This window comes from Orbicella faveolata, unplaced genomic scaffold, assembly GCF_042242905.1.
Source record: "Orbicella faveolata isolate gen_17 unplaced genomic scaffold, um_ofav_v1 contig_46, whole genome shotgun sequence".
Classification (NCBI taxonomy): domain Eukaryota; kingdom Metazoa; phylum Cnidaria; class Anthozoa; order Scleractinia; family Merulinidae; genus Orbicella; species Orbicella faveolata.
This window is the reverse complement of record NW_028301576.1, coordinates 19951187-19977735: the sequence shown is the minus strand read 5'-3', so window position 1 is coordinate 19977735 and position 26549 is coordinate 19951187. Positions and strand designations below refer to the sequence as shown.

The window sequence follows — 26549 nt, the reverse complement described above, 5'->3', positions numbered from 1 at the left end:
TATCAATTAATTTCGTTTCTTCTTCCACAGTAGCTTTTCAGTTGCAAAAGCTGCTTTGTTTTTTTCTGCCTGAGTTAATATGACTAGAAATAAAATTTGGGCATTTCCTACGCACGTATTTAATAATAGTACTTTACTTCATCGTTTATTGTTGTATTGGATCTCTTGAGTGGTTGATTCAATGGTAGATTTTAAGGTGTAGCACAAAAAATGTAGAAAAAAACTGGCGTCTTTAACCTCGCAAATTTTACGTTATTGCAGTCGATCATACATGTACTACACTGCTTTGGAACGTCTGCCGTGGTTTTCTTCCCTTTTTTTATTCCAGTTTCATTATTTGCACAATACCACATTTGCAATTAAATGCGTGCCACACCAGAAAGACAATAATTATTCAGAACCTTTATGTCCGGCTCCGGAACTCCATCATGTTTCAGAATTGATTCTTCATTAGCCATTCTCAAAATAGAATTAGTAAACAAAGAAAATCGACAAAACTTTATAATTCGAATCAGTTAACTAAGGACAAGATTACATTCCCTCTATCAGACGCACCTGCAGGGAATCGAGGTAGTTGTATTCACCAAAACAAATACCCAGTCCAAGATGATGAAAATAACTACCATGATTTCCTGCAGGCATATCTCATCCAAGGAGTTGGCCATTGGGGATTTTGAACTATTGGACGTTGAAACCAATCGTATTACAGTCTACAATGTTCACCTTATTATCAGTTCAAACTAGATAGTATAGATCAAATATGTTTATGAGGGTAAGCTTAATTTTATGCTCAGGCGTGAATGTATATCAAGAACAAAGTATGAAAATCTACTCAGCAAGCCAAACGGCCATTCATTCCAAACGTATTTTCTAACAACAAAGTCAAAATGGAAATGAAAATAAGCCTTCCGTTATACTTGGATTTTAGCTTCTCTTTATCTTACCTTTCCACTTGATCTCTAAGTTGCAGTAGGTGGTGAACGTGTTGATAACGTGGTAGTTATAAATTGTTTTCAAATTTATCACAGCCCTTTCCGTTCTTACGCGATATGGTTCGCCTGTTCCGAGGTTACGCATAATGGGCACTTTTCAATGTATAAAAAGATCGCATTACCAACATATATGTCCTATTTTTAACGGGATAGAGGCGTCACACTGTTCAGTTGTCTTTTGAATTTCCGAAAACCAGGATAAAATTCATTAAACGCGTAATGCTTTAGGCAAAAACCTAAATGGAAGTATTTTATTTTTATATCAGCATGACAGGTGTTCGTTAAAGCTTTAGACAGCAAAATGTGGGTGACAAAACAGTCAGGAAATTTAAGATTTTACTTGTTACACGTCTGCTTTCCAGCAAACATCAGCAATGCAGTTCAACAAATTAATTACCTGTAACATTAGGAAAGGTACCCCAGAGAGAGGCAATTTCGATACCACGCACAAACGTGGGTTGAAAGAGTCACACTTTTGATCAATTCTGTAGTGTACATGTATTGATATTGCTATGTATGCCTTAACAGCGGGCCATGCTCTATATACCGAATACCAGGTTTGCTTCAATTTATTGTAATTCAATTTAGAAATGTTGTTATCTAGGCATTACATGAGCGAGTTACCAATGAGTGATAATTTTGTTCCTTAAACTGAATTTGATAATCTAATAGAATTAAAGTGAAGCCAATAGGATGATTTGCCGGGTTTCATACATTGTCATTATCGAAAACCCTTGAAACGAAAGCCACCAACAAACGGTGTATTTAGAGGCAGGAAATGAAATACAGCTTTAAGGGGTTCGTTGGGCACTAGGCTTTCATTACCTTGTATTCCAAAAAAGTAACTGTGCTAGATTTGAATTAGTCAGTTTTCCCTCGGTGGCGAGAGCAAAAACTAAAAACGGCTGTTAACTGTAAGGTTTTCGATGGTGTTCCAATTCAATGCATGCAATTAAAATTTGTCAATTTAGATAGGAGTATAAATGCTACAACGCTTTATCAAATTACCAATAGAAAAAGCCGAAATGAATGAAAAAAAAAAATGAAAATAAATAAAAATAAAATAAAACCGTGATGGACAGAGAAGCGATGATCAACCTTTGATTTATAACAAATCAAATTGAGTCTCTTCATGCGTTCTTCTTCATCGCCATTTTCACCATCAAGGAACCATCCTATCTTTGCTAAACTGCAAGTGTACATGACCGAACAGTAAAGCGACTACTTTATACTCGTGGAAGTCAAGACCTTTCCCTACACAGTGATGGGTGTTTGTCACAAGGGAATTGCGGTTAATTAACTAGATCGGTCATTTTGTCATGTATACAGAGTTACAAAGTTGCCGATCGCACTGCTCGCCACAAATGCGGCAGAAAAGTGTGTAATATAGATGTTGCTGAGAAAGTATTAGTTAGTGTTCAGACTAAGCTGATGCCACTTACACTGAATGTACGCTTCAGTGTTATCAGTTGAAACGGCAGGCTTTAATTGACAATACTTGCCTCGTCTTGCCATGCTTTGCCTCGAGTAAGCTCGTCTAATATATACATACTACGGTTATCAGTTGAGTAAAGCACGAGGGAAGTTTGGTTACAAAGTTTTGGCCTTGATTATGTTGTTGTCACGGGCAACTTACCTCGTTTCCATTAGTAACAGTATCAACTTCCGTTGGTCGCCTGCCGCGTCGCCTACAATTTCGCGCGCTTTGCTGCCAATGACGTCAAAGGCCGACAAGTTACCAATGGATACGGAGCCAGTTGCTCGTGACAACAACAAGATTTTTACGTTAAAACTTGGTGACCAAACTTTGGTCCCGCCTTACTCAACTGATAATCGTTGTAATTTGACATCTTTTGATGTATGACATCACAACTCAATGCCAATGTAAATTAGACGTCTTGCTAACTGAAGACCGTTACCATTTACTAAACTTAAAACTCCGTTCCCAGGCCAAAGCGCTATGTGAGAAGTGCCGGCCCTTCTTGTATTAAAGGCCCAAGCGACCTCTATCTAAAGATAGTACCGCAACAAATAAAATAACATAAAGCTTAATAAATAACCAATGCAAAAACTAGCAAGGTACACACACAAAAAAGTACAAACGGAATTTGTGTATGCGTGCAGTTTTAACAGGACGAATGTTTTAGGTTGAGGTTGAAATTAGATGCTGTTAGATTCTTAGATAATAGAAAATAAGACCGTTATAATGTTTACCAATACTGTTTTTAAAGACGTGCGGGATCTCACACACAAGTCTCACTTGATATAGGAAGCGAACAGATGCTAAACTGCTGATAGCTTTAATATATTCCAACTACTTAACGGAGGGAAAAGGATACTTAAATTTCGCGGCAAACAGGAAATTAAACAAGGAGCTGTCAATTTCAACTTGTGGGGAGTATCTTTATAGAATGCACAGTACAATCGTTTTTTTTTTATTTAGCTGTGGTTGCCTCTATCGCTTATATATGTTGTTTTGTAAATAGCTGTGTTGTAAATTTGTTTGTTTGTTTTCTTTTTTCTGATTCAGCATATTCAACATTTCGATCAAAGAAAAAGAAAATTTTTGGCTAAATTAGCTTTGTACTCAAGACCATAAAATGCATTCAAGTTGAGAATTTAATTAACGGAAGAAAGGTAAATAAAAAGTTCATTGCTTTAGTGAGAGTTAATTAGACAGTATCTTCGAACGTTTTCATTCGCTGCGATTGTGACACATTGCGTGTTGTTATCAGAACTGCCACTATGTTGTTAATTTCCATTTTACCTTTAGCATCCACGTTACCTCTGAGTTTCGGTTGAAAGATTGTGTCGATTGTAGCAGTTGGTGCTGAGAAATCTTTTGGTGAGTTAAGATTTTGAAATTTACCATTCAAAATCCTTCTTTTAAATTGGTGATCGAAGCATCCATTTTTGTTTTCACCTGGCTTGGCATCGTGACGGAGGCTAGTTGTGCAGGAGAGTCGACAAAACGACCATATTTAAGAAAACTAAACTACATTATATTATTGTTTTTCAGCGGGTCTGGTTAGCAGCGTGTAGAACGCACAATTTCCAGGTCAAGCTACACTGACGGATTGTTTTATGATACTACTTGGATTTTTATAAAGATAACGGAAAAAAAAATAAAACCCTGAAGTTTAACTTTTGTCGGAATGAAATTAAAGTAGTCTTTAGGTTAGATATACTGTAAGGTTTTGGGGGTACCATCGAACCAGAGCATAAGTATTGTTGGTGAAGATTGTCTTCAAACAAAAAAGGAAAAACAAGAGAAAAAATTTAACTCTAGGGATTTTTAATTTTCGTTAGTACAAGTCAATCCCACTATTTTTAAAATGGCCAATATTTTAATACAGCAATACATAAAATAATTAAAACCTTTACCGGCTGCGAAAAGGAGCGTGCATACTTTATTGTTTACATTATACCTCACCAGTATACGACTTTGTATAGAGAAGGCATCGTGGTAGATGGGAATATTCAAATGGTTAAAGAACTTGTTAAAATAAGTAATTGGCGAAATGTTAGGCCATTCGGCTGTCCAATTTGTAGGATAGGCCTTTCAATAAATATCACGTACGATCGCCTAAATATCTTTTCAGAAAGTCAAAAAAAAAAAAATTCTAAATATCACAAAATGTTTTCTAAATATTTCGAGGAAACCTCTAAATATCTTTATTTAAATTTTTAAAATAAACCAGGAGCCATAATCGGGGACGAAGACCGTAAGCGCGCGCCATTTCTAGTATTGGGGTTGTCCCCATGATATGGGACAATAATTCTATTTTTAGAACAAACTGCGCCATCGCCTGCGGCACACGCGCGTACATGCGGGGAGGATTTTTGCGGATGTCGCGCGGGGGAAATGGCGTCCGAAATTCCCAAAATTTTTCATGTTTTTGGCCCACAACTCAACGCGTTTACGTCTGTTGGAATTTTGCTTAAGTATTTTCGTCGTAAGCTGCTCCAGTTTGAGTGAAGTAAGACAGTGGCGAATTTAGGTATGTTCTGCTTTAAGCTTATATATATCGCTGACCAAGTTGTGTTCCGACGGATGCTTCTTTTACGTTTACATGAGCTGTACATTACTCCACTTTAAATTTCACATATATTGAAGATTAACAGCTTCTCCATTATACAGGAGAAAACTAGCTGGATATATTTAGATATAGCAGAACTTCAGGACTTCATGGTTTCCTAGCTCCTCTTACCACACGCTTGCGAGGAATTTGCCAGTCTATCGCTACCGAAAAGTAAAACAAAATAATTGCTAGTTAGAGTTTCGCCTGAATTGTAAGCAACGCTTGATGTTTCATCAAGGCCCAATAACTTTACGTCCGTAGATACTGCTCAGTTTTATTCGCGTGAAAACCCAGTAAATTCTCTCTTGTCGATGAATGAGAGCGCCCGCCGATGCGTGTTTTGTACAGTCAGTAAACATGATAAATTGTACTTCCGCCGCACTTTCGTGTGAAAGCGTACATCGAACTCAAACAATAACTCTATAGTTTTAAATATGTTTAAGATTGATAAATGTTTGAGAACATATTGAAAGCTAAGCTGAAAATATGTGAATAGAGCAGAAATAATCAGCAAGTTACGATGACGCTTTCTTTAATCAACTTCGAATAACGATTTCGATTTTGTTGATCGAGTTATCAAAACTCCTTGTCTATTTTCATTTTCGCAGTTTAAAACTTCACTATGCTTATGTTGAAGAAACACACATGATGTTCGTAACCTTTTTTGCGTTCGTGAAATTTGTTGCAGCATCTCAGCACAAAAGATAACGAAAGAAATCTTTGTCAAGATTTGTTGACAATTGAAAACACCTACTCGGACTTGAAAGTGCACGAGCTGCATTATGCAAATGAGCTAATTGTACGCGTCAGACTTTCCTTTCAAAAACTTTTGCAAACTCACCAAACAAGCAGAAACAATAAGAAACCATCAAAACAGGTTTTGTTTATGATTAACCATTGTCTGAGAAACTCACAAATTAACTCGATACCAGAGTAGAGAGTTTTCTTGCTATATTCTGAAGTCAGAACAAACGCAAAAACATACGCGTAAGCTTACAACTAGCGCGAGCAGATCTTATTATTCATTCCCAGCGCGAGATTGAAGTCTTGTTTTCGACCCTGAAAAACCCACCTTTTTCTTTAGCTCAGAGCATAAAACTACATATAAGCGCCCTGGTTCGTATTCCCTGCCTTATTCCCTCCTATCTCTGTGAAAAATACGCAAGAGAATCTCTCAAGGTCTCTCAACTCTCAACATTTGATCACGCAACGTGACAACATCCACGCGAGAGCGCCCCACATGTGCGTGGATCTGCGCGGATATATGACGTCAGGATGGCGCAATTTGTTCGAAAAATAGAAAAATTGTCCCATATCATAGGTGCGCGCGGATCCCAAGACTTACTGTCTCCGTCCCCGATTATGGCTCCTGTGTAAATTTATTTCGCTGTGCCTCAACAAAACGAAATCCAAAAAGGAGGGTCCATCCACCCCGAGTCCCTCCTTGTACCACGGTGAGGGTATGAGTTAGCTCGTACGTCAGAGAGTTAAACCCTCGTCGCACAAAAGGTATTTAAGTATCGGACTCAAATACCTCGGGACAGTTAATCGTATGCCCTTTCATTATCCAGAACTGATATTTTTGAAGCTTACTAAGGGCCGGGCTGCACTTGAGTGAATCAAAGTATTTCCAATGTTTGGCGAGAAAAAAAAACTGGCAAAAATTTCGCAATATCCGAATTTTGGCAGAGGTCGCATTAGACCAACATGTTGGGACCAAAACGTTACTGATTGAAATATACGTCACAAGATCTATATTTCTCAATTAAGTAGTTTATTAGATTCGATTCGAGAGTTTACCTCTTCGCAGATTTTTCTCCACGCCGCATGTTCTTGACTTTCCGCTCTACGGCTCTACGGCCCATAATTGGACGAGCAGATTTTGTTCGGCTTACGTTTGTGTTGTTGCTTACGCCACTTGCGATCGAAGAAGATTGTCTCGCTAAAGGCATCATCTTCAAATTGCTATAAGTAACAGGATATGTAGCCTGCGAACGCAGACGTATTTCCGGCTGTCACTTGATTCCGCCGGAAAATAACGTCTGCGAACCCGAGCCGGGAAACGATTTCTGTGACGTAATGACTTTTGTTTCTCCTTGGCCAATCAGATTCCAGGATAGAATGAAACTCGAGTGCTCCTCGGCGAATACCTCGCGCAGTAGTTCTGGGTTTATTTGAGCTAAACTGTGATTGGCTTAGAAAATGATTTTGTCCCACCATCGCACGCGCCAAATTGGACTAGCCGTCAAAGTTATTTTCTCGCCGCAATTTTATCCAGACATGTTTTAAAAAATTTGACAGTTAAATGGTTGAAAAAAGCAAAATGTTTTGCTTTGCCAAAATTGGAAGCCTCCGAGGCAGCACTTCGGCTTCTTTGAAGATTGGCGAAATTTGGCAAGTTTTTGAAACTGGGGGTCGCACTTATTTTACGCTACTTGTTGACAGATTTACTATTTATACAAACAAAATTGGCTCTAGTGCGACCCAGGCCTTAGTCAGACACTGCATCACTTTTATTGTAAGCAAAGATTCCTCTATTGGAATATTCCCAATCAGTCATGTGGAAAGTGATTATCTCGATCGCCAAATGCTTTTATTTTGAGTTACGTCCATGTTTTATGACCATCGGTGGCTTCGGTGATGACCAGTCAGATTGCCTCGCGGACTTACTTCTGGTAGCGGCAAGACACACCGAAAGAGACAAATCAGCTTCTTTGACATGAGTGGAACACGAGTAACCCTCGCACGTACTATTTTGGGGGGGGGGGGGGTGGTGAATGACACCCCCCTCCTCCATAAGGTTTTTTTTCAAAGTTTTGAAAAGACGATTTACTCTAAGGGACTAAACCTTTCAGTAGCTGCTCCTTCATTCTCTGCAGAAATTTTGATGTGTCAGTTGTGTGTACATCATTTTTGACGTTGCCATGGCAACCACCAAAGTTATGTAGGTCTGACCAAAAACAACTATTTTGAGATAATTATGTATTTTTTCAGTTCCCTTCATCAAATTCCAGAAATTCATAAATTTGTACATTTCATTAGCATTCTAGCTTGATTTTGTGTTAATTTCCGTTAGTTCTTGAATTTTTCAAAAAATAGTGAAATACAAGACGGCGGATCCAAGTTGGCGGGTCAAATGACGTCATTTGGCGTCATATGACGTCATAACCAACAAAAATAGTATCATTTTGTAGAGCAAGCTCAGGGCTATCTAATCAATGTAAATTTATTTTAGCTCTGCCTTAACAGAACGGAAACCAAGAAGGGGGGTATTCCATCCACTCCCCCCTTGTGGCACGGTGGGGGTATGAGTTAGTTTGTGCGTCCGAGGCTTAATCTCGTCAAAGTTCGGATCTGATCGTGAGGCTGTCCCTAGGATGCTCCAACTTTTTTTTAAAAGAGCTGAGTGGGCAGTGATCGGAAACCCTGAAGCTTTCAAAAGCTAAATCCTCCAGTTTCAATTTTTAGGTCGTGATTTCCAAGTAATTTTTCTGTGTTCAGGTTTTTTTATATCGTCTATAGAGACTGAGTATTTCGCTTTATTTTGAAAAGTGGAATAAAATTTAAGGCTTTTATTGGCATGCATTAGATTGATTTGGTGCCTTTTTAGATGATCTGTAATAATCATATTTGCCCTTGATAGGAAAGTAGAAGGGCCGTTTAAGTATATTAAGGTCTTTTCAACACCTAAGTTTGAACAAAACGAAACAATTTTTTTGATCAAACCCAGTTTATAATCTTGAAGTTTTTTTCAGAAAGGATTTAAAAAAGTTTAGCAATACCATTAGGGGTTAATTTTCAAGGTGAAAAAAGTGGTAAAAAGAACTAAGGACTAAAGGTAAACAATATAATTGAAGAGATTGCAACTGAGATTACCTAACGCGTAACGTATTAAAACAGGCAGCATTGTTTGTTTCACGGAGGGAAGCCTGTAGCCTTGGCTGCCCAGCAATTGAATTCTGATAACATACTTCTTCTCGTCGTAAAACTGTAGTCGATTCTCTGAGACCCTTCTGATCTTTAAACAGACTATTTTAAAACCGTACGCTTTTAGCTGTAGGTAATCGGAAACGACATTTGACACGGGAGACTACCAAAACATGGCAACAGCAAAAATATATTTAATTCACCATTCGGTTTTAGATTTGTCCTTCCCGCAGACATCAAAGCCGAAAATTATAAATTTGTAGGAAAAATTGCATTTTAATCACGGCCTTTTTTCTTCATTCAACAGGACATTGTATTCCAAATGAGAAATTCTTTGAAACCACAGCTGAACAGAACGCAAGAGGTTGTTCTGTCAGAGAATGCAAACATCGCTTGGAGCAGCGTTTTTGCCCTGGTTGCCATTGTTATTGTAGCGGTTAACGCTCTTACGATTATGGCATTCACAACCATTCTCATCAGCTTGGCCATAGCTGATATGATGGTTGGCGCAGTAGCGATACCACTCTATATCTACCTGACCTTGAAGACTGGTTTGCAAAAAGGTGCCGTGCAAAACTTATTTGAAGCAGTGGACATTCTGTGGGGCCTGGCGTCTGTCTTCACATTGGCAATAATTTCAGCGGAAAGATTGTTAGCCATTGGCTGGCCTCTGCTGCACCGCGCCTGACGGAAACGAGCTTATTTTGGTTTTATTGCTCTTGGATGTTTTTCTGCCCTAACAATATCGATGATTAATTTGTTTTATCGTTCCAAAATACTCTCCTACTTTGCCACGCTTGACATTGTTCTCACCGCTTTGTTGACGTCGTCTGTGATAACATGTACTGCATATGTCGCGCTGTGGATAAAAGTTCGCTTTCGAGACCGAAGAGGCTTAAGTCGAGAAGCCGACAGGAGGCTGGCAAAAACGTTATGTCTTGTAACCGGAGCGTTTGTTTTAACGTGGTTGCCTTTTCAGAGCCTCCTTTACGTTGTTCACTTTTGCTTAACATTCCCGTTGCCTACGCAAAATGCAGTCAACTTCATTAAGCTCTTGCAGTACTGCAATTCATTCATGAATACTGTTATTTACTCACTGAGAATGCCCGAGTTTCGGAAAGCAATTTCGGAGATCTTTAACTGTAGGTATAGTTCAATTAAGGACGAAATCCCCCTGAAAAATATTCGAGGAGAAACTTTTAACACATTTAGCAGGATCCTGGGTTCATATTCTTCACTGAATGTTCGTCATTGCATGGGAACAGAAAATGTTGTCTCCTCAGGGTTAAATTCTTCAAGTCTTAGGCGAAAGTGTCTTGGTATTAGAGGTTCCAGGACAAGTTCAAGCCGCCGAACCTATGTTGATGTATCAGTGGTTTAAACTTCTTGCCTGGACTGCACTGTAAAGGTGTCAATGTAAATGACGATTTCACCGGCGGTAATTTCCACTTTGTGGGGGATGTTCATGTGGAAACACGTTCACTAGCACTAAGTCAAGTTCCAATGGAAATTAAGGGAATGGAAAGTTCACTAAATCACGACAGGAGAATTTTCAGGTTGATAAATGAAGAGTAGTACAATTTGGTCTGACATCATACGCGTGATTTTAACATCGAACGAGCGCCCAGCACGAGTTCGATTTGAAATCACAAGTATGATTGTAGACCAAAAGTGGAAGACACGAAGTTCAATTCCATTTTTAAATCGCACAATTCCCATAAATACACGAAGTAACAATATTTTATTGATCCCGTTTGTTAAAAAATGGGAAACCGTTAGTTTTCGCCACAAAAGCTGCAAAATTCGTCATGCAATGGCTTTTTTTACTTTTCATTCTCTTGCATTTTGATTGCAATTCTTGCAATTCGGCTGAAATCTTATTGGTTGTTTTGTTTTATTGTTACATTCTCATAGGCTGGGAAAAATTTAAAGATGCGATTTAGAGCATAAAATTGTGCGATTCGTGAATAAGTCCCACTACTTACTGCCAATCACATAACCAGTAGATAACCAGTGATTTCAAAATGGACGTAACAAACCAGGGACATTTTTTAAACTCTTCGCGCGTTCTCATTAATTGGGAGCTATTAACTTATTTTTGATAGAAAAACAATACTTCATTGTCAACATTACAACGTCAAAACAAAAACAGAATAACTTTCGAGCATTACAGATTAAATTCTCACAATAATTAAAAGAAACTTGAAAAAGATCGAACCAGTAGTTTTTAAAGTTACCAAAACAGATTCGTTTAAAATCTTCTCCGGTTAATTTAACCATTCATATCATCATGTTAACACCAAATCCTTCCTGTGACTCTCTATTTGTTTGTTACCAGTACAAAATAACTCAATGACCGATTCCAGGTCTTGTTTTTACCCATGTTGTTGTACTACGGCTGGATTTTGTTTTCGGAACCAAAACTGAACTTGCACAAGTATCACGTGCGAAAGGCCAGACAACTACACACTGCGGACCTATTGTTGGAACTTCCTTTCAATTGTTTTATCGCCTTGACGCAAAGCTTGTATTTATGGCTCTGCTATCCACAATTCGAAGAATTCGCATTTTGCAGAATAACTCAGCTCTATTCGCAAAGCAATTGTTTCTAGATTCGGTTGCAAACTTGGAAGGAAGGACGGAAAAACGCAGCAAATGATCCTGGGGTGGGGGCACTGCCATATATGGGCTATATAGGTATGTGTCGCTGTGAAGGGTATGGTTTTCAAGCAGTTTACTCTAGAATAGGGTATATAAATTAGAGCGTTTGGGTCTAGAATAGGGTATAATTTTTCACAAAACTGACTACTTGGTTGAAGATTTTATCTAGACTGAGGAAACCAGGAATTGTCACTCAAAAATATAAAAAAATCAAATCGGCAAGTTTAAATTTACGCAAATCAGCCTCAACAGTGTCGATAGATGGGGGGATTTGGCGAGTTTACTCTAGTATAGGATAGCAAAATTCAGCTGAACTAGCTCTGGTATAGGCTAAGGATTCCAGGGTCCCAGCGGCACACTCCCACCCAGAAATTCCCAAAGTACCCCCCCCCCCCCCGGGCAAATAACGTAGTCAAAGATTACTTTTAAGTACAGGTTTGATCTTTATTTACTTAGAAATCTAATACATCTTTTGTTAATATTTATTACAATATTATTTACTTTTTGACGTTTAGGCTATACTGTCTGTAAACCAAGCAGTACATGCATTTAACTACATCTTTAATACATTAGGCGATTGGCTAAATTGCAATAAAATCAGAAGAGAACTAAAACAAATCGTGACTTTCTCTCGCCTCTCCTCGGCTACATGTATTTGCATCCAGTTTTGATTGGTTCGGTGGATTGTCTGTGCCCTTCGTGACTGAACTGAGTGATTGCTTTGGTTTTGGTTTGAAGACACTCAGTTGAAAACCTCTCTAATCAAATGCGAATTAATTTAAAGAAAGAAGAGGCGACCAGCAAGAAGAACTACCCGCCAATCAGCGTCTTAACCACCATTGTTGGGCAAAGTCATTTTTGATCAATTATTCAGTCAGTTCTTATCCATATTATCGGATAGCATGTCGGTAATTCCTTCGTGGCCATTCCCGTGCCGCGACACGAATCCAATTGATTGGTGATTGGTGGGAGGCACTTGATCAGAATTATCAAAAAAAAGATGTGGTTGCTTTCGCTACAGCATATTACCTTCATGACTCGACCCTAATATTGACGAGACCGTGCTTAAGAGATCGAAACAGAGGGTGAAGTGCAGCGATTTCTATTTTGATTGGCGAGCTCTTCGCTGCGCAGTGCCTCATTGAAGACTGCAAAGCCCTTAACAAATTAGAATCTTTACAGATAACAACAATCATACTGTCATCAATTCATCATATCCCTACGCCTAAAAGCTGACGATTTCAATCAGCAAGCCTCGAATTTGTGATCGCCATTGCTTCCGTGCTTCCTCAGTCAGGATATCCATGCGCTCTCCGGTTGGTTGAACGAGAGCTTTCTATACAAATCTAAATGGTACTAAACACAAGCAATGGTTCTTCTTCTCCATAAAGATTGAGGTACCCTGAGCAAGGGCGTCATCTTCAAGCCATATGTCACAGAAATGCTCACGAAAACTTAAGATTGTAGCCCTACGTCGCCTTAATACTAGTAAGAAATTTTACTAAATTTATTGGACGTCGGTATAAATATGAATTAGTTAGCCGCTTATAGTAAACTCGATCATGCAAACTACTATAGACTTAAAACATTAACATCTCTACATAAGCTATGATTCAAACCTGAATTAATTTAGCCTCTATGCGCTGGTTAGAGCAAAGATGGCTTGAACTTATAATTACGTAATTAAGATTCATAGATTGACTTGCTGCTCAATATAGTTTTTTTTTTGTTCTTTTTTTCATCTTATACCAGCCTTACTTTATTTTCATATTGTAATCTATCGTTAGGTTTATTTGTTTGTAATTTTAAGGTGCCCATTGCACTGTTTATGTTGGCCGGCTTTCCCTGGTTAAATATGTAATTGTTATCGTTAACATTATCGTTTTTATTATTGTTATCGTTGTCGTTGTCGTCATCGCCATCGTTGTTATTATCGTTATCGTTATCGTTGTAGTTTTGTTATCGTTAACGTCATCGTTCTTATTATCGTTCTTGTTAGCGTTGTCGTTATCGTTATTGTTATCGTTATATTTAGCGTTATCACTGTCGTTGTCGCTATTGCTATTGTTGTTGTTGTTATTGTTAACTGTCGTTGATTGTATTTTTTAAAGATTTGTAAACGAGGCCCTGCGGCATTTCTAACCTTTTAAAGCTCCGTCAACTCATTATGTCTGATGAGGAAACTGTCTTACTATAATAAGTATTCTTATAACCACTGCTTCCTACACAACTCGCATCTGGAACCAATACACTTTTAGCTGCTAAGTCTTCAAATTCGTAATCGGAAAATTAAATTAATTACACGGTCTTACCCTTTGTTTAGACTTGAGCGTTTACCGAGGTAGACATTTAACGACTTATCCTTGGCAAAATTGTACAGTGTTCATACTGGCTAAAATAACCGAGCTAAGCCTGCCATCAATCATGATCACGATCGCATCAAACGGACATGGCGGCAAATTCTAAAATCCCAGCATAAATTGTCCGCGTTCAAAAGAGAAGCTGTGGCTCTTCTAGTCCTCTCGTTTTATTTTCTTGCTCTTGAGCAGAAAACTCAGGACACAAGATTTCAGCGGCACTTACGTTTGCAGAACCCCAAGAACTCGAAGCGAAAGCAATTGATTAGGCTTCAAATTGCTCTTCGAAAGAGAAGGTGCGGTAGCGAGCGTTCTCATGCTCGAGAGATCGATTGTCGTTTGAAACCCTGTTACACGGAAATTTCGTTGATGAATGGTGGAAAGAGAACTTCAGAACATCTGGACGTCGAGTGGTTGGTCCGGACTTGGCAAAGAAGGATAAATGTGCTTGTCTTTTTCCATTACTCGCACGCACGTAGATCGAAAACGTGGTCCTGAGCCGCGCGGTCAAATGAGACTGACGCAATCTGGACATTACGGGATGTGAAATACTATGCGACCTCAAGCGGATAAATTTGTCATCTCGGTCTTGGGAGGTGTTCACCAAGGTGTCAACTGGCGTCTACACGCGAAAAATATTTACTTAGTAAGTGAACTCTAGTACCTCAGTAAAACACTCAAATCTAAAAGAACTTTCATCACAAGCCCCTACCTCGGGAAAGTGGACGACCACTTCTTGTGTGACGACTTTCACTAAATTATGACTATGGCTATAACTACGACTAGGATTACGACTACGACGAGGAGTATTTTTATCAATATTAATTTACAAACTGAAGTGATAAGCATTCTATAATAGTATGTAATTGGCATAAATCATGAAATCAGCATCAGAAAATTATAGCATTATATATTTGTAGGTTAAGTAATAAATATCTCATGAGCTACACTCTTTTACATTGTCTTATAAGAATATTATTTTGTCCGGCCGAGACTAAATATTCGAATTTTTCTGCTGATTTTAGGCTGAAAATATTCTTGCGATTATTATTAGATTATAGCGCACGACATTTCTGTTTTCGGATGTATTTGGTGCCTGGATGACGTTAAAGTAACTATATATATTCTTTTGAAAATCTCAGCCTCGAGTTTACCCTTAAAGTGTTCTTAAAATTTGCAAATTTTAGCCTCGATATTCTTATAAAATAATTTCTTTTAAAAAGAGTGTATGATAAACCGTCATATATCCTTATCATTTAACTATGATGGCCTACCCTTTTTATTCCAAGATTACAGCTATGTAGCTTCAACTACGATCAGATCGGAATCGAACTTCAATTCAAAAGTCTGTTCATGCTTGCTTGGATGTGACTACTAGGCTGCATTTTTGATGAATCATTCTTGCAGTTACAGCCAAGTGTCCTCTACATCTCCTGGCTGATCATTAACATCAACACACGCACTCTCCTAGCAAATAACGCTTTCTTCATTTTTCTCTTTGGAATTATCGGCCGTTTCATCACGCTGACGTGCACCTGCCTTTGGAGCTGGGTTAGTTTCTTTTTTTTTTTGAGGTCAAAGGTAACCCGTCCTCCCTGAACATCAATGGTCAAGCTCTCCTATCTAGTAACGTTTTTCTCATTCGTTTTTCTCATTCATTCTTGAAAGCTACGGAGTCATATTTCTTATTTTTTCGAGTTCTTTGTACTTCTTCTATATATATTTTTTCTGTGTAGTGTGTCCTTAAAGCCTCAGCGATATAAATGTAATTCTGAAATTAGCGTTAGCTTTTTGTGCTAGTAGTGTGCGTGTCTGTTACTTTTTATAAATTATATCTTGGTCTGTATTTAAAAAGGTACGTGGAAAAAGAAAAAAAAAAAAGAATTGCAAGCAGTGTCCTATTGAGTATTGTGTTACCATTGTATTCGCACAATATTGTACGTGGAAGTTTAAATTGTAAGTAGTTTCAGCAGCGTTTTGTTGTGTGTTTGAGTGTTAATAAAGAAAAAACAAAAACAAAAAAATAAAAGAAACAAAAAAAAAGAAAAACGCTTTCCTCATTCTTCTCGCTGGGATCATCAACCATTTCAACAAGCTTCCCATCTTTGGAGCAGAGTTCTTTGCTTGTTCTATGAGACCAGAGGTGACCCGCCCACCATCATAAACATCGACGGTAAAGCTCTCCTGGCAAATCACGTTTACCTCATTTCCCTGACTAAGCTTATCAGCCGTTTCATCGTACTTCCTTGCCTTTGGGGTTAGGATAGTTGATTGGTATTTTAGATCATAGGGAACCCGTCTGGGCTCATGAACATCAACACGAACAGTCAAGCTCTTGTGACCAATTACGTTTTCCTCATTTTTCTTCCAGGGATTATCGGCCACTCTATCACCCTTCCTCGCCTTTGGTGTTGGCTTAGTTGCTTGGTCTTGCAGATCACAGGTAACCCGTCTGGGCTCATGAACATCAACGCGTACGGTCAAGCTCTTGTGACCAATTACGTTTTTCTCATTTTTCTTCCTGGGATTACAAGCCACTTTATCACGCTTCCTTGCCTTTGGTGCTTGGCTGGTTACTTGGTCTTTGAGATCAAAGGTAACTCGTTTGCGCTTATGAACATCAGCACGTACAGGCAAGCTTTCCTCACAAATCAAGTTTTCCTCTTCTTCCTCGCTGGGATTATCCGCCCGTTTATCACGCTTCCCTGGTTTTCGAGTTGGCTTAGTTCCTCGTTCCTTGAGTTCAAACGTAACCAGTCCACTGTCCTTTAAAGTGCTGGACACCGACGGCATGTCCATTTCACCAGTTTTGAGCTGTTGCTTCAGGATGTTCGTTCCAGTCAATCCGCGTATTTCGCTCTGCAGTTCGGTAAGTGGTAGGACCAGAGCAAGACAACAGGAGAAAGACCATTTTGGGTTTTTACGCCATGCTTTTATGTAATGGTGCAGGTATGCAACATACTGAACTGAAAAAAAAGAGGTAAAAAGATTATTGCAACGTTTTTCATTATTTAAGAAGAGGATGCCACAAGACTGACCATTTCCAAACTTTTAACCACAGCTAAATGAATTTCAGAACTGGTAATAACATGTTTTAAATAGGTAGAACACCAATTTTCAAGCCCAAGCCGTGTAAGATTGAGATTTATTTACGATATGAATATTGAAAAAATAAAAAAAAATAAAAAAAATAAAAAGCTTTTGTATGGAAGCGCGGAAGCTTCGGTCTCCAGAAACCTCTCCCGTTATTAATCACTACGAAATAAAGCTGCTGGCATATGAGTATGGGATATAGAAAGAAGGGTAAAATGTTTGGAAGAATGGAAATTACAGGCTCTTAAACTAAAAGACAAAGATTTTATGGCAGCTTGAAAACTTTAAAGGATCTGTATTGACAACCACTGAAGCGTAGGGCAAAGCGTCTTCCCTTCATACAAATCCTTCTAATTTCTATCGTCCATAGAAATTCCCTTTTAAAGGAGATAAACCTGAACATTTGCATGTAAGCTTATTTCTAAATGTTATTTCCATTTCTGATAACATTATGCATCTGACCAATGACTAAGACATTGTGTTCTTGAAAAGCACGTCACCTGACCAACTGTTGCAAAAAGGTCTATTCCGGGGTTTTTAGCATCGTTTCGTTTATTTATCTTTTTTTATTCATCTATTTTTTGAATTCGAAGAAGAAAAATAAATTTAAGTTGGCTGATCTAAGAACGCGGCTCTCTGGAAAACATTACTCCATCAACGCATGTTATTCATGTCAATGGAGACACTTTTAACTGTACTATACAGCTTACAAGCTCCACACGTATTTGGCAAATATATATGCTAAAGTTAGGGAAGGTGGATTCCCTCTTCCTCCCCGCCGGAGAAGTTAAGAATAAGCTCGGTCTCAAACAATATCAACGAGGAGTTCAGGCTAAGCAATGCTATTTCCTTTAGGTAGTCCTAAGCTATTAAATCTCCCTAAAGCGAAAAGTTAAATAGAGATCATGATTCGAAATATTACATTGTGTTTGTTTCCAGATTTGTTCCCTTTAAGTCCACAGAAAACTATTTTGGAAAAATGCTATATCAAATGGCCTTTTGCAAGCTTTTTTGTCTATAGCGTTCATACATTTTTTGGATCTGTAGAATTTTCTGTGTTTTGTTTATCGGTGTCTAGCCGAAGGTTTTGACCGTAAAAGTGAAAGATTTACAACGTAAATAGGCTACATAAATAGGCTACACTATTAGACGTAAATTCAATGGTCGTTTCGCGTTTAAATATAATCACTCTAAGGGCAATTAAACTGTCAAACGAACTATAAATAGATGACTCACTCTACCACTAGCTAATATATGAATCAATAATTACCAACGAGAAGGGTGATCACCAACGTATTTGCTCCAATCACCAGAACGTTGAACGTGATGTCGTCCTCGTATGGGTCAATGGAGGATGGCGTACCCTCTTGCGGAATTCTGCTTAGAGCCCCTATCGCCAGATTAACGAGCGTGACAGACAGAGATGACAACATTAACCTGTTCTCGAATGGATCTGCCATAGGGCCGTTGTAAGCGAACAACATTACATAAATTCCCGAGGAGATCAAAGCTAATCCAATATAGGCCCTGCTCTCTCCACCCACAATGATCAAAGCAGATGTCAAAATAACCTTGCGAGTCATTTCAACGAACTCCCAGTACCACGCACAGGAATGATAGTTTTCAAAGAGGAAGCGTAATCCCATTGCAATTCCCGTGGCTTGCTCTTGAGACTCCAAAACTTCATTCTCCGAGTGGATTATATTTCCCGTGGCTTGCTCTTGAGGCTCCAAATCTTCATTCTCGGCGTGGATTACATTTCCCGTGACTTGCTCTTGGGGCTTCAAGTCTTCATTCTCGGCGTGGATTACATCCCCAGTGGTTTGTTCTTGAGGCTTCAAAGCTTCATTCTTGGCACGGATTACATTTCCCGTGTTTTGCTTTTGATATTCCAAATCTTCATTCTCGCCGTGGATTACATTTCCCGTGTTTTGCTCTTGATGTTCCAAATCTTCATTCTCGGTGTGGATTACATTTCTCGTGGCTTGTTCTTGAGGCTCCAAATGTTCATTCTCAGTGTGGATAACGTTTCCCTTGGCTTGCTCTTCAGGCTCCAAATCCTCACCCTTGGCATGGATTAAACTTCTCCGAGGTACCTTACGTTGTTTCCAAAGAGCTTTCAGTGATGCAGCTGGAAGAAAGATGATGTAAAATACGGCGCAGTATGCAACGATGACCGAACGATTGTACTCTTGACTGTTGCAGTTTATGCTGTAGTCTGCTCTGAGGTATTCTTCACATTTTTCGTCTTCTTCGTCCAGGCAAAGTCTGCGGCAAGCAAGGGGAATAACTTGTGCTGTCTTCGAGCAAGTACCGAGGTAAGTTAGAAAGAGGAAGAAAAACAAGTTTCGGTAAATGAGCTCTTTGGTTTGCGCAACTTTTTTCTCTTTCTGTTCTTTGTTCAATGTGCTTCGCAGCAGATATAGCTTTCTGATCACATAAGCAAGGACAGATACGAAGATGACAGCAGAATTCATCCCAAGTATAGCAAACAGGTTTCCAAAAGCGTTCATTTTTACATCTGGCCAGAGGCAGTGAATTGGTGCCACCTGGAAAACATTCATCTGCAATATCTCGGAGTACTTCCCAATAACTTCAAGAGAACCTGGCCATTTGATGTAGGAAAATGTATCCAGAACTCCATTTGTGACTTGGTAGAAGCCAAAAACAATTTTTAGCCTGCAGAGAATGATATCCACTGAAGAACGTCCTTTTTTTTTCTTACTTTTCCTTTTGCTTGTCCAAATTATAACTGCAATGACTATTGCAGCAACTGCCGCAATGACGGACAGCTGAACAATCATTTTCTTTTTGGTTGGGCACAGCTGGCATGTTTGCAATTGTTTATAGTAACCAGGACTGCATACCGCGCATAATGGACCTTGGTAGCCTGTGGCACATAACGAATCTTGACCTCCATTACACGACTCCTCAATCGGGCATTTGTATGGCGTAGGCAAGGGGTGTGGGAATTCAATGTTGGCATGATTGATTATCGAGGAGTTGATGCTTTTACCAGGACTATAAGTGATATTGGTTAGACTCTTGGCAAAATCTTCATAAAGCAGTTTGTATGTTTGGTTTTTCCATTTCCACCAATAACCGGTCTTGAGAGTAGCAGATTCGTTGTTGCATTTTAATCCATCTTGATTAGCGCAAGGTTTACAACCTTCAAACCGATGTCTACGGTGAAATCCTTTTAAACATTTACAAGCGCGATACCCAGCAAATTCATTAAGTTCTGTTCCTGTTTGAAATAGAAAAAAAAAAAAAAAAAGAACCAAATATGTATCAAAAACACATTTTGCAAGATAAAACTATGACATTACTATATTTACTATCTGCGTATTTTAGCTTAGAATTTGGTTACGTACCATTTTAACGTCCAGATTTAGGGGGTGTATTTGGTAGGACAGTTGTTCTCATTGAAAGCCTAACTAGTAGATATTTTAGCACGTGTCACGCAGACATTAGGTTTCCTGTGATGACTTACCCAGCGGACAAGACTTGCAATCATGTTGTTTTTTTCCAGGTGTTTTGTCATAAGGGACGAAAGAGCCATTGGGACACTTCTTGCAGCTGTCGTTGACGAAAGCTTGAGTGTCAGAATAAAAGCCACCTATGATAAAAGGGCAGAATATTAAAATCACTCATGACATTGCATCATTCTGAGATGCTATTAGACCACTTTGCTGTATATGCCATTTAACCCTCACCTCAATAGTACAGTATCAGGGCCGTAGCCAGAAACTAATCGTGACTGAGGCAGTGTCCATGGTTTAATTCTCTTCCTGGGAATTTAGGGTGTTTTTGATGACCATAATCAACAAAAACGAAAAAAAAAAGAATGACTGAGGCAAGTGCCTCAGTTTGCCTGTTACTAGCTACGGCCCTGAGTATCGAGTGAAGGAATACGTAGACTGCTGAGTAAAACTTAGAATAGAGATGAATCTATAAGGTTATATAAGTCTTCGCTCTCAAGTAAAATAATTGCAAATACCACTGGAATATGAGCTAATCTATAGCTATTGGCATTGTTTTATGTCTCACTTTAGAACTTTCATTAAGGCGTTTGTAAATATTTTACTTCAGATCGAGACTAGCGAGTCTGTACTGATGACTCAGTGATCCAGTGGTCTTGCCCTAGATACTGGATCACTCAGAAATAATTATCCCTTTTTCAGTTTATTGGAAATTGCTTCTTAAGCTGTGATAACAATTTTTTTTTAATGTTAGAAGGAACTTCTAAACCATTAAAGTTATCAACAGTAACACACAGAGGCTCACTCCTTTTTATTCTAGGGCAAGGTTGCTGTAACACAGGCTAGTTCTTTAAACTTTCCTGGAAGTCATACAACGCACCTCGCGGCAACCACACATAAGGGCTCAGTTTAAATTAGCAAATTATCCCCAGGGGTATTTCTGCTGTTTAATTTTCTGGCTTCCTGGTTCACTTGTAGAAGTGGTCTTGGCTTAGTGCGGGAACTTATAGCGAAGCTCCTGGACGTCGAAGTTGCGCGAACGGCCCCATAACTAAGAAAACTTAGTAACCCATTTGATCGTTACATGATTGTCCGTACGGCGTCGAATTGAATCAAGGATTTAATGCAGCTTTCAGGACTTCAGAAAGCAAAATGGTTTCGGTGAAAATTTTACGCCTTAAAAACAGGCAGGGTTTGCTATTTGACACTTGCCCGTGGTAATTTGGATATTGCGTAATGTAGATTTCCTCGTTCTTTTTTTCGTCAATTCACTGGGCTTTGTGAAATACGTACTGGTGAGTTTCCTTAAAAGTTATTGTTTGGCGTAAATGATTAGTATTGGGAGCTCAGCTTTTCGACTTGGCTAGTTAATTGTAAATCTATATATTGGCTATTATTTAAAAGTACCATTGTTATGAATTGATTTGTTGATCTCATGTAGCTAAAATTGTCCCTGAAGAACCCTCAATTATGAAAAACAAACAAACAAACAAACAAACAAACAAAAAGGAAAAACAAAAGTTATAAGCAAAATGTAATAAGTGCTTGCACAGCTGGTGTTTGATGAAGCATTTGATGAATTGTTAAGTTTTTAATACCTGCAGGACATTTCAGACACTCAAGTTTCGTGGGGTCTCTCTCAAATGAATTGACAAACGTTCCCGTGGGACATGGAAGTAGTTCGTGGTTATCTTGGTGCTGGGCAAATCCAGCTTGAACAAAAGCCTTGAAGAGGTTCGCAGTTATATTTACGTTTACCTCTGCGCCAAAGAGTATTACCCAGGGACCAAAAAACGGCTCTCTTAGCCGAAGAGACATGCGCGGAATAGTGATGAGGTGATCACGAGTTTGCCCTAGACCACTAGACCAAAAGACAAAAAACACAGTATATTAATGTAAGGGTACGAGAAGTACTGCAATACATTACTTGCAAAAAAATTCGGACAATTTCAGTTTTAGAAATTTTAAGCGTTGAAAATATTTAGAGTACAGTAGGAAACTTTTTAAGTAGCTCCATATTTAATTAGATTCCTTGAAAAAGCGAGCTCTAGTTGAGAAATTGCTTGATATACAGTAACGGCATGATAGAACACGTGTTATTTTCGCTTCTCGTTGGTGTATCTTTCAGGTGGCCGAACACAGTTTTCACGCGTGCTCTTGCGCACAAGGATTGCAAATAACAAACATGGCGTTGATATCGAGATCATTTTATTTGCTCAATGCCCGCGCTGTCTGTGCTATTTTCCTTCATTATTGAAACAGTGTATTGATGGTTTTAGCCTTTTATTACAAAGGTATGTTCGAAAAGGTATCGCTGTAAAGTACCCAGCAATTCCCAGATTTTTCTTTGTAACCGAAAAACCCCCAGTTAAATGCAGCGCATACGTAGTAAGTCAAAAAATCGCAATTTAATGTGGAATAGCTTTCGCGGAAATACGCCTATTTCTCGAGAACCACTCATTAGAATTTCACGAAATTTGGCGCTAAAATACTTTAGGAGATAAGTAACTGGAGTATTGAAAAAAATTGAACTTCAACAAAGGAAATTCTAGATATTCCAGCGAACCTTCAGCAAGGGATAATTAAAGATCTCTCTGTTAAATTATTATTAAAATAGTTTTAAATTGTGAGCATCGTTACAAGCTTGTTGCATGCAAATTGTAAAGAAAATCTACTGACCAATTGTTTTGCAAATAAGCAAAACCGATTTTAAAGGCCTGTTTATATCTATTGACGTGGCCATGGGAACGGCACATACGTCAGCTTAACTATCAAAAAACCGAAGTTTGTGTTGTTAACTTGCTCGCTGCCATTTTTGGTGACCAAAGGATCAAGGGGTTTAGAGAAAAAGGTGAATGAAACAGAGGTATCAGAAACTGTGTTCAGCCAACTAAAATCTTTAGGATACAGGAAACAATCATTTTCTCCTACGTTGCCTCAGGCTAATTTGTGATTAAAAGTGTCCGAAATTTGAATGGCTGAAATAAAACGTCCAAAATTTGTGTGTCCACATTTTTTTTTGCAAGTAATGAAGGCTCAAGTCAATCCACGCAAATCAAAGGTCTAAATGAAATGTTACATACAGGCGAACATGGCAAAGTTCTGTACTGTCTGTATCCATAAATTTAATGGTGTGAATTGTCCCTTCATCCATGTTTCTACGAAATACAGAGACTTTATGACTGGACAAAGAGATTAATTCAGTTACGATTCCAAGACACCTTAATTGAAAACCGCTCTGAGTCAAATAGTGTAGACTGATAAAAACACATTGCAAAGGTACTGCTAATAGAAATATAACATCTTGTTACAGTTAACTACAGACTGTTAAAAATCTGTGAACACTTACGAGGTGTCCTTAGGTTGAAGCTAATGGTGTCATGTGTCACTCCGCATTATTTATAACTTTACAGAAATTGGCCAGCGGGAGGGGGGGACTCGATCTGGGCGTGAAAAATTAATTTATCTACAATTTATATTATTATTTCTATAATTTATAAAAGTGTGCAGAATAAACTTTAATACTTACAAGCTAGCAGTTAGCTTACTACTGCTGTGAAAAGATTGAGGGCTAAATTCTTTTATATCTGTCCGCATCATATATCTATTAAAAAAAAACCAACCAACAAACAAACAAAGATGTTAACAATCACACAAACAAGGTATAAAGATAAATAGAAGGGAATAAATAGTTGTAGAAATTAGTAGAAATAGTTCTCATGGCACGAAAATAAGTTAGAGCATAGTTAAAAGAGGGAAATGGTTATGAAACCTGGCAAAGTTATTTATTGTATGTCTTTTGTTGGCTGATTGGGGTTTGACCCTGCAACAAAACCTGGCAAAACACAATTAGCACTTATGTGTGCTCATACGACTAACCAACAGAAGCATTTTGATTATGTAATTCATGCATATAGTACTAGTTATGCGATCAATGAGCATAACACAAAAGATGTGCAGGGCCAAGGACCTTCCAACATAAATCGTAACCTGTTGGGTAGCTTTCCTTTTAGCTTCCTTGTCGGTAGCCTCACCTTTTGTTACAATTTCCCTCTATTGACTATGGTTAGAGCTGGGGATCTGCAGTATTCTCGTATAACTGGTACACAGAGTTCCAATTTGTATCTAGTTCGTATCTTGAATGTGGAGTAATTAACAATTATTGGACGAGGTTGAGCAAAATATGGTTATTTATCAATGGCGTGAGGATCGATCTGCGAGATACTGACAACTCGCGATGTTTTGCAATAAACAAGTGCAATGATTGGTATATCATTCAAACACCAAATTTATTTTCATATTTAAATCACTCTCTGACTGCTCAGGAAAGCGATCTGTCATTTTTCGCACAAGGGCGTGGTTACAATGACCCATCACCCATGAGGGTATTATTTGCAGCCAACCACAACTAGTTGTGGGATGTTATTTGCAGGTCAAGAGGTTGGTTCTCGGCCAGTGAAAACGAAGAAAAAAATACGTATCTGATAATAAATAATTATTGGGTGAGGTTTTTGTGATATCCAGAATAATTAAGGTCGAAGTAGGCGTTATCAGCCGAAGCCGAAGGCTGAGGCTGATAACCCTTACCCTTACCCTTGTATGGTACAATACAATACAATTATGCCTTTGAATCCGAACGTTAATAGCCGAGAAATTATGCTATCTTCCAAGCGCACCTAACATAGAATTATTTATTAAGCATCGATATAATTTATATCGCTAAGTCGCTCGGTTAAAAGAATGTCTGCCTAGACATGCACAAGAAAAATGGTGCTACAGCCAAGTCATTGCTTCATAAATGAATCTAGAAAGAAGGAATATTTGGAATAAAAATACCGATGAAAAGGACGTAGAATGTTTTTGCCTGTAATATGGATTTTGGATAGGATTATTGATACGCAGCACGTACTATAAATGTGATCTATGCTCAGTGTGATGCACTGTACCAGCAGTTAAACATTCCGGAAGTAACTGTTAGGGGGTGAAGTGTTTTGTGGGAATCGTGTACGCGTGATGCTCAGTTTTTATGGTTTATGCTCGTGGAAGCCATGATTTACAGTAGGGAATTTTTCATTAAAAGTATGCTTAAATCCTGGAACATCTTAGTTCTTTATTGTCGCAAGACAGAACCTCACATCAGCCTGGCGACGCGAATGCCACACAAACAAGAATAGAATTACAATACAAATGGGATGACATAGTATGCCTTTGTTGTAGTTTTCAATTAGTTTGTATTTTGAGGGTATACATCTCTTTGTGATACCCGACGAAGGATCGAGCAAAGAGGATAGTGAGAGCAGGGACTGTTTGATAACGGTCGAGAGGACCATGCTCAAGTTAGAAAGTGTGATCAGCGTGGAGAAACTGGATATTTTAAGAGAGTGTCAATGGGATGGTGGCTTATACGGATTATACCGTAAGAGATTACAATCTTGCTTACGGTTAATCTATTTTCCTTACGGTTAACAGAAATCTTAAAAATTATCAACCTTCGCGACGTTTTAAAGAGTTGAAAACTAATCTTTTACTGTTTTGAAAAGTTAAAAATTTAGTACGATTACTGCAAAATATATCTAACGTCTTAAGACCATCATCATATGATTGTAGACTAATATAGATTAAAACTATTAATAAGACAAGACAAAATTGTCTTTTGAAAAGACATCTTGAGACTAGCACTTTAGTGGATAAACTTGTTCACGCTTCCGGTTAAAACTTTCCAATTGGTACGTTTAACGGGTACATTGTTAGTCCGTTTTACGGCTAACGGTAAATCCCATTGAATCCTTCTTTTAAAAGAAAGTTTCATAAGAGGCCCTCTATAGGCAAGGGCCAGAGACAAGGCATCAGCTATAATTAGCGTGGCTAGAGAAATACCTCAAGCGCGAGTAAAAAAAGACAAACACAAATTATGTTTTACAGTGAAAAAGAAACATAACAAAACTCGGCACATGA

The 26549-nt window shown here is 38.5% G+C and overlaps 1 protein-coding gene and 1 pseudogene across 1 annotated transcript; one reads left to right on the top strand and one right to left on the bottom strand.

Annotated features, from left to right (window-relative positions):
- Positions 1–9323: 9323 nt before the first annotated feature.
- LOC110046546 (adenosine receptor A3-like) lies at positions 9324–10421 on the top strand (annotated as a pseudogene).
- A 4219-nt stretch (positions 10422–14640) lies between these two features.
- LOC149098795 (uncharacterized) lies at positions 14641–23748 on the bottom strand. The gene is made up of 5 exons (XM_089276726.1): positions 23678–23748; positions 22193–22455; positions 20606–20731; positions 18383–20359; positions 14641–16985 (listed from the first exon to the last, which is right to left on the bottom strand). The coding sequence occupies exons 1-5, from the start codon at positions 23746–23748 to the stop codon at positions 16015–16017; spliced, it is 3408 nt and encodes a 1135-aa protein (XP_089132852.1). The 3' UTR covers positions 14641–16014.
- Positions 23749–26549: the final 2801 nt, after the last annotated feature.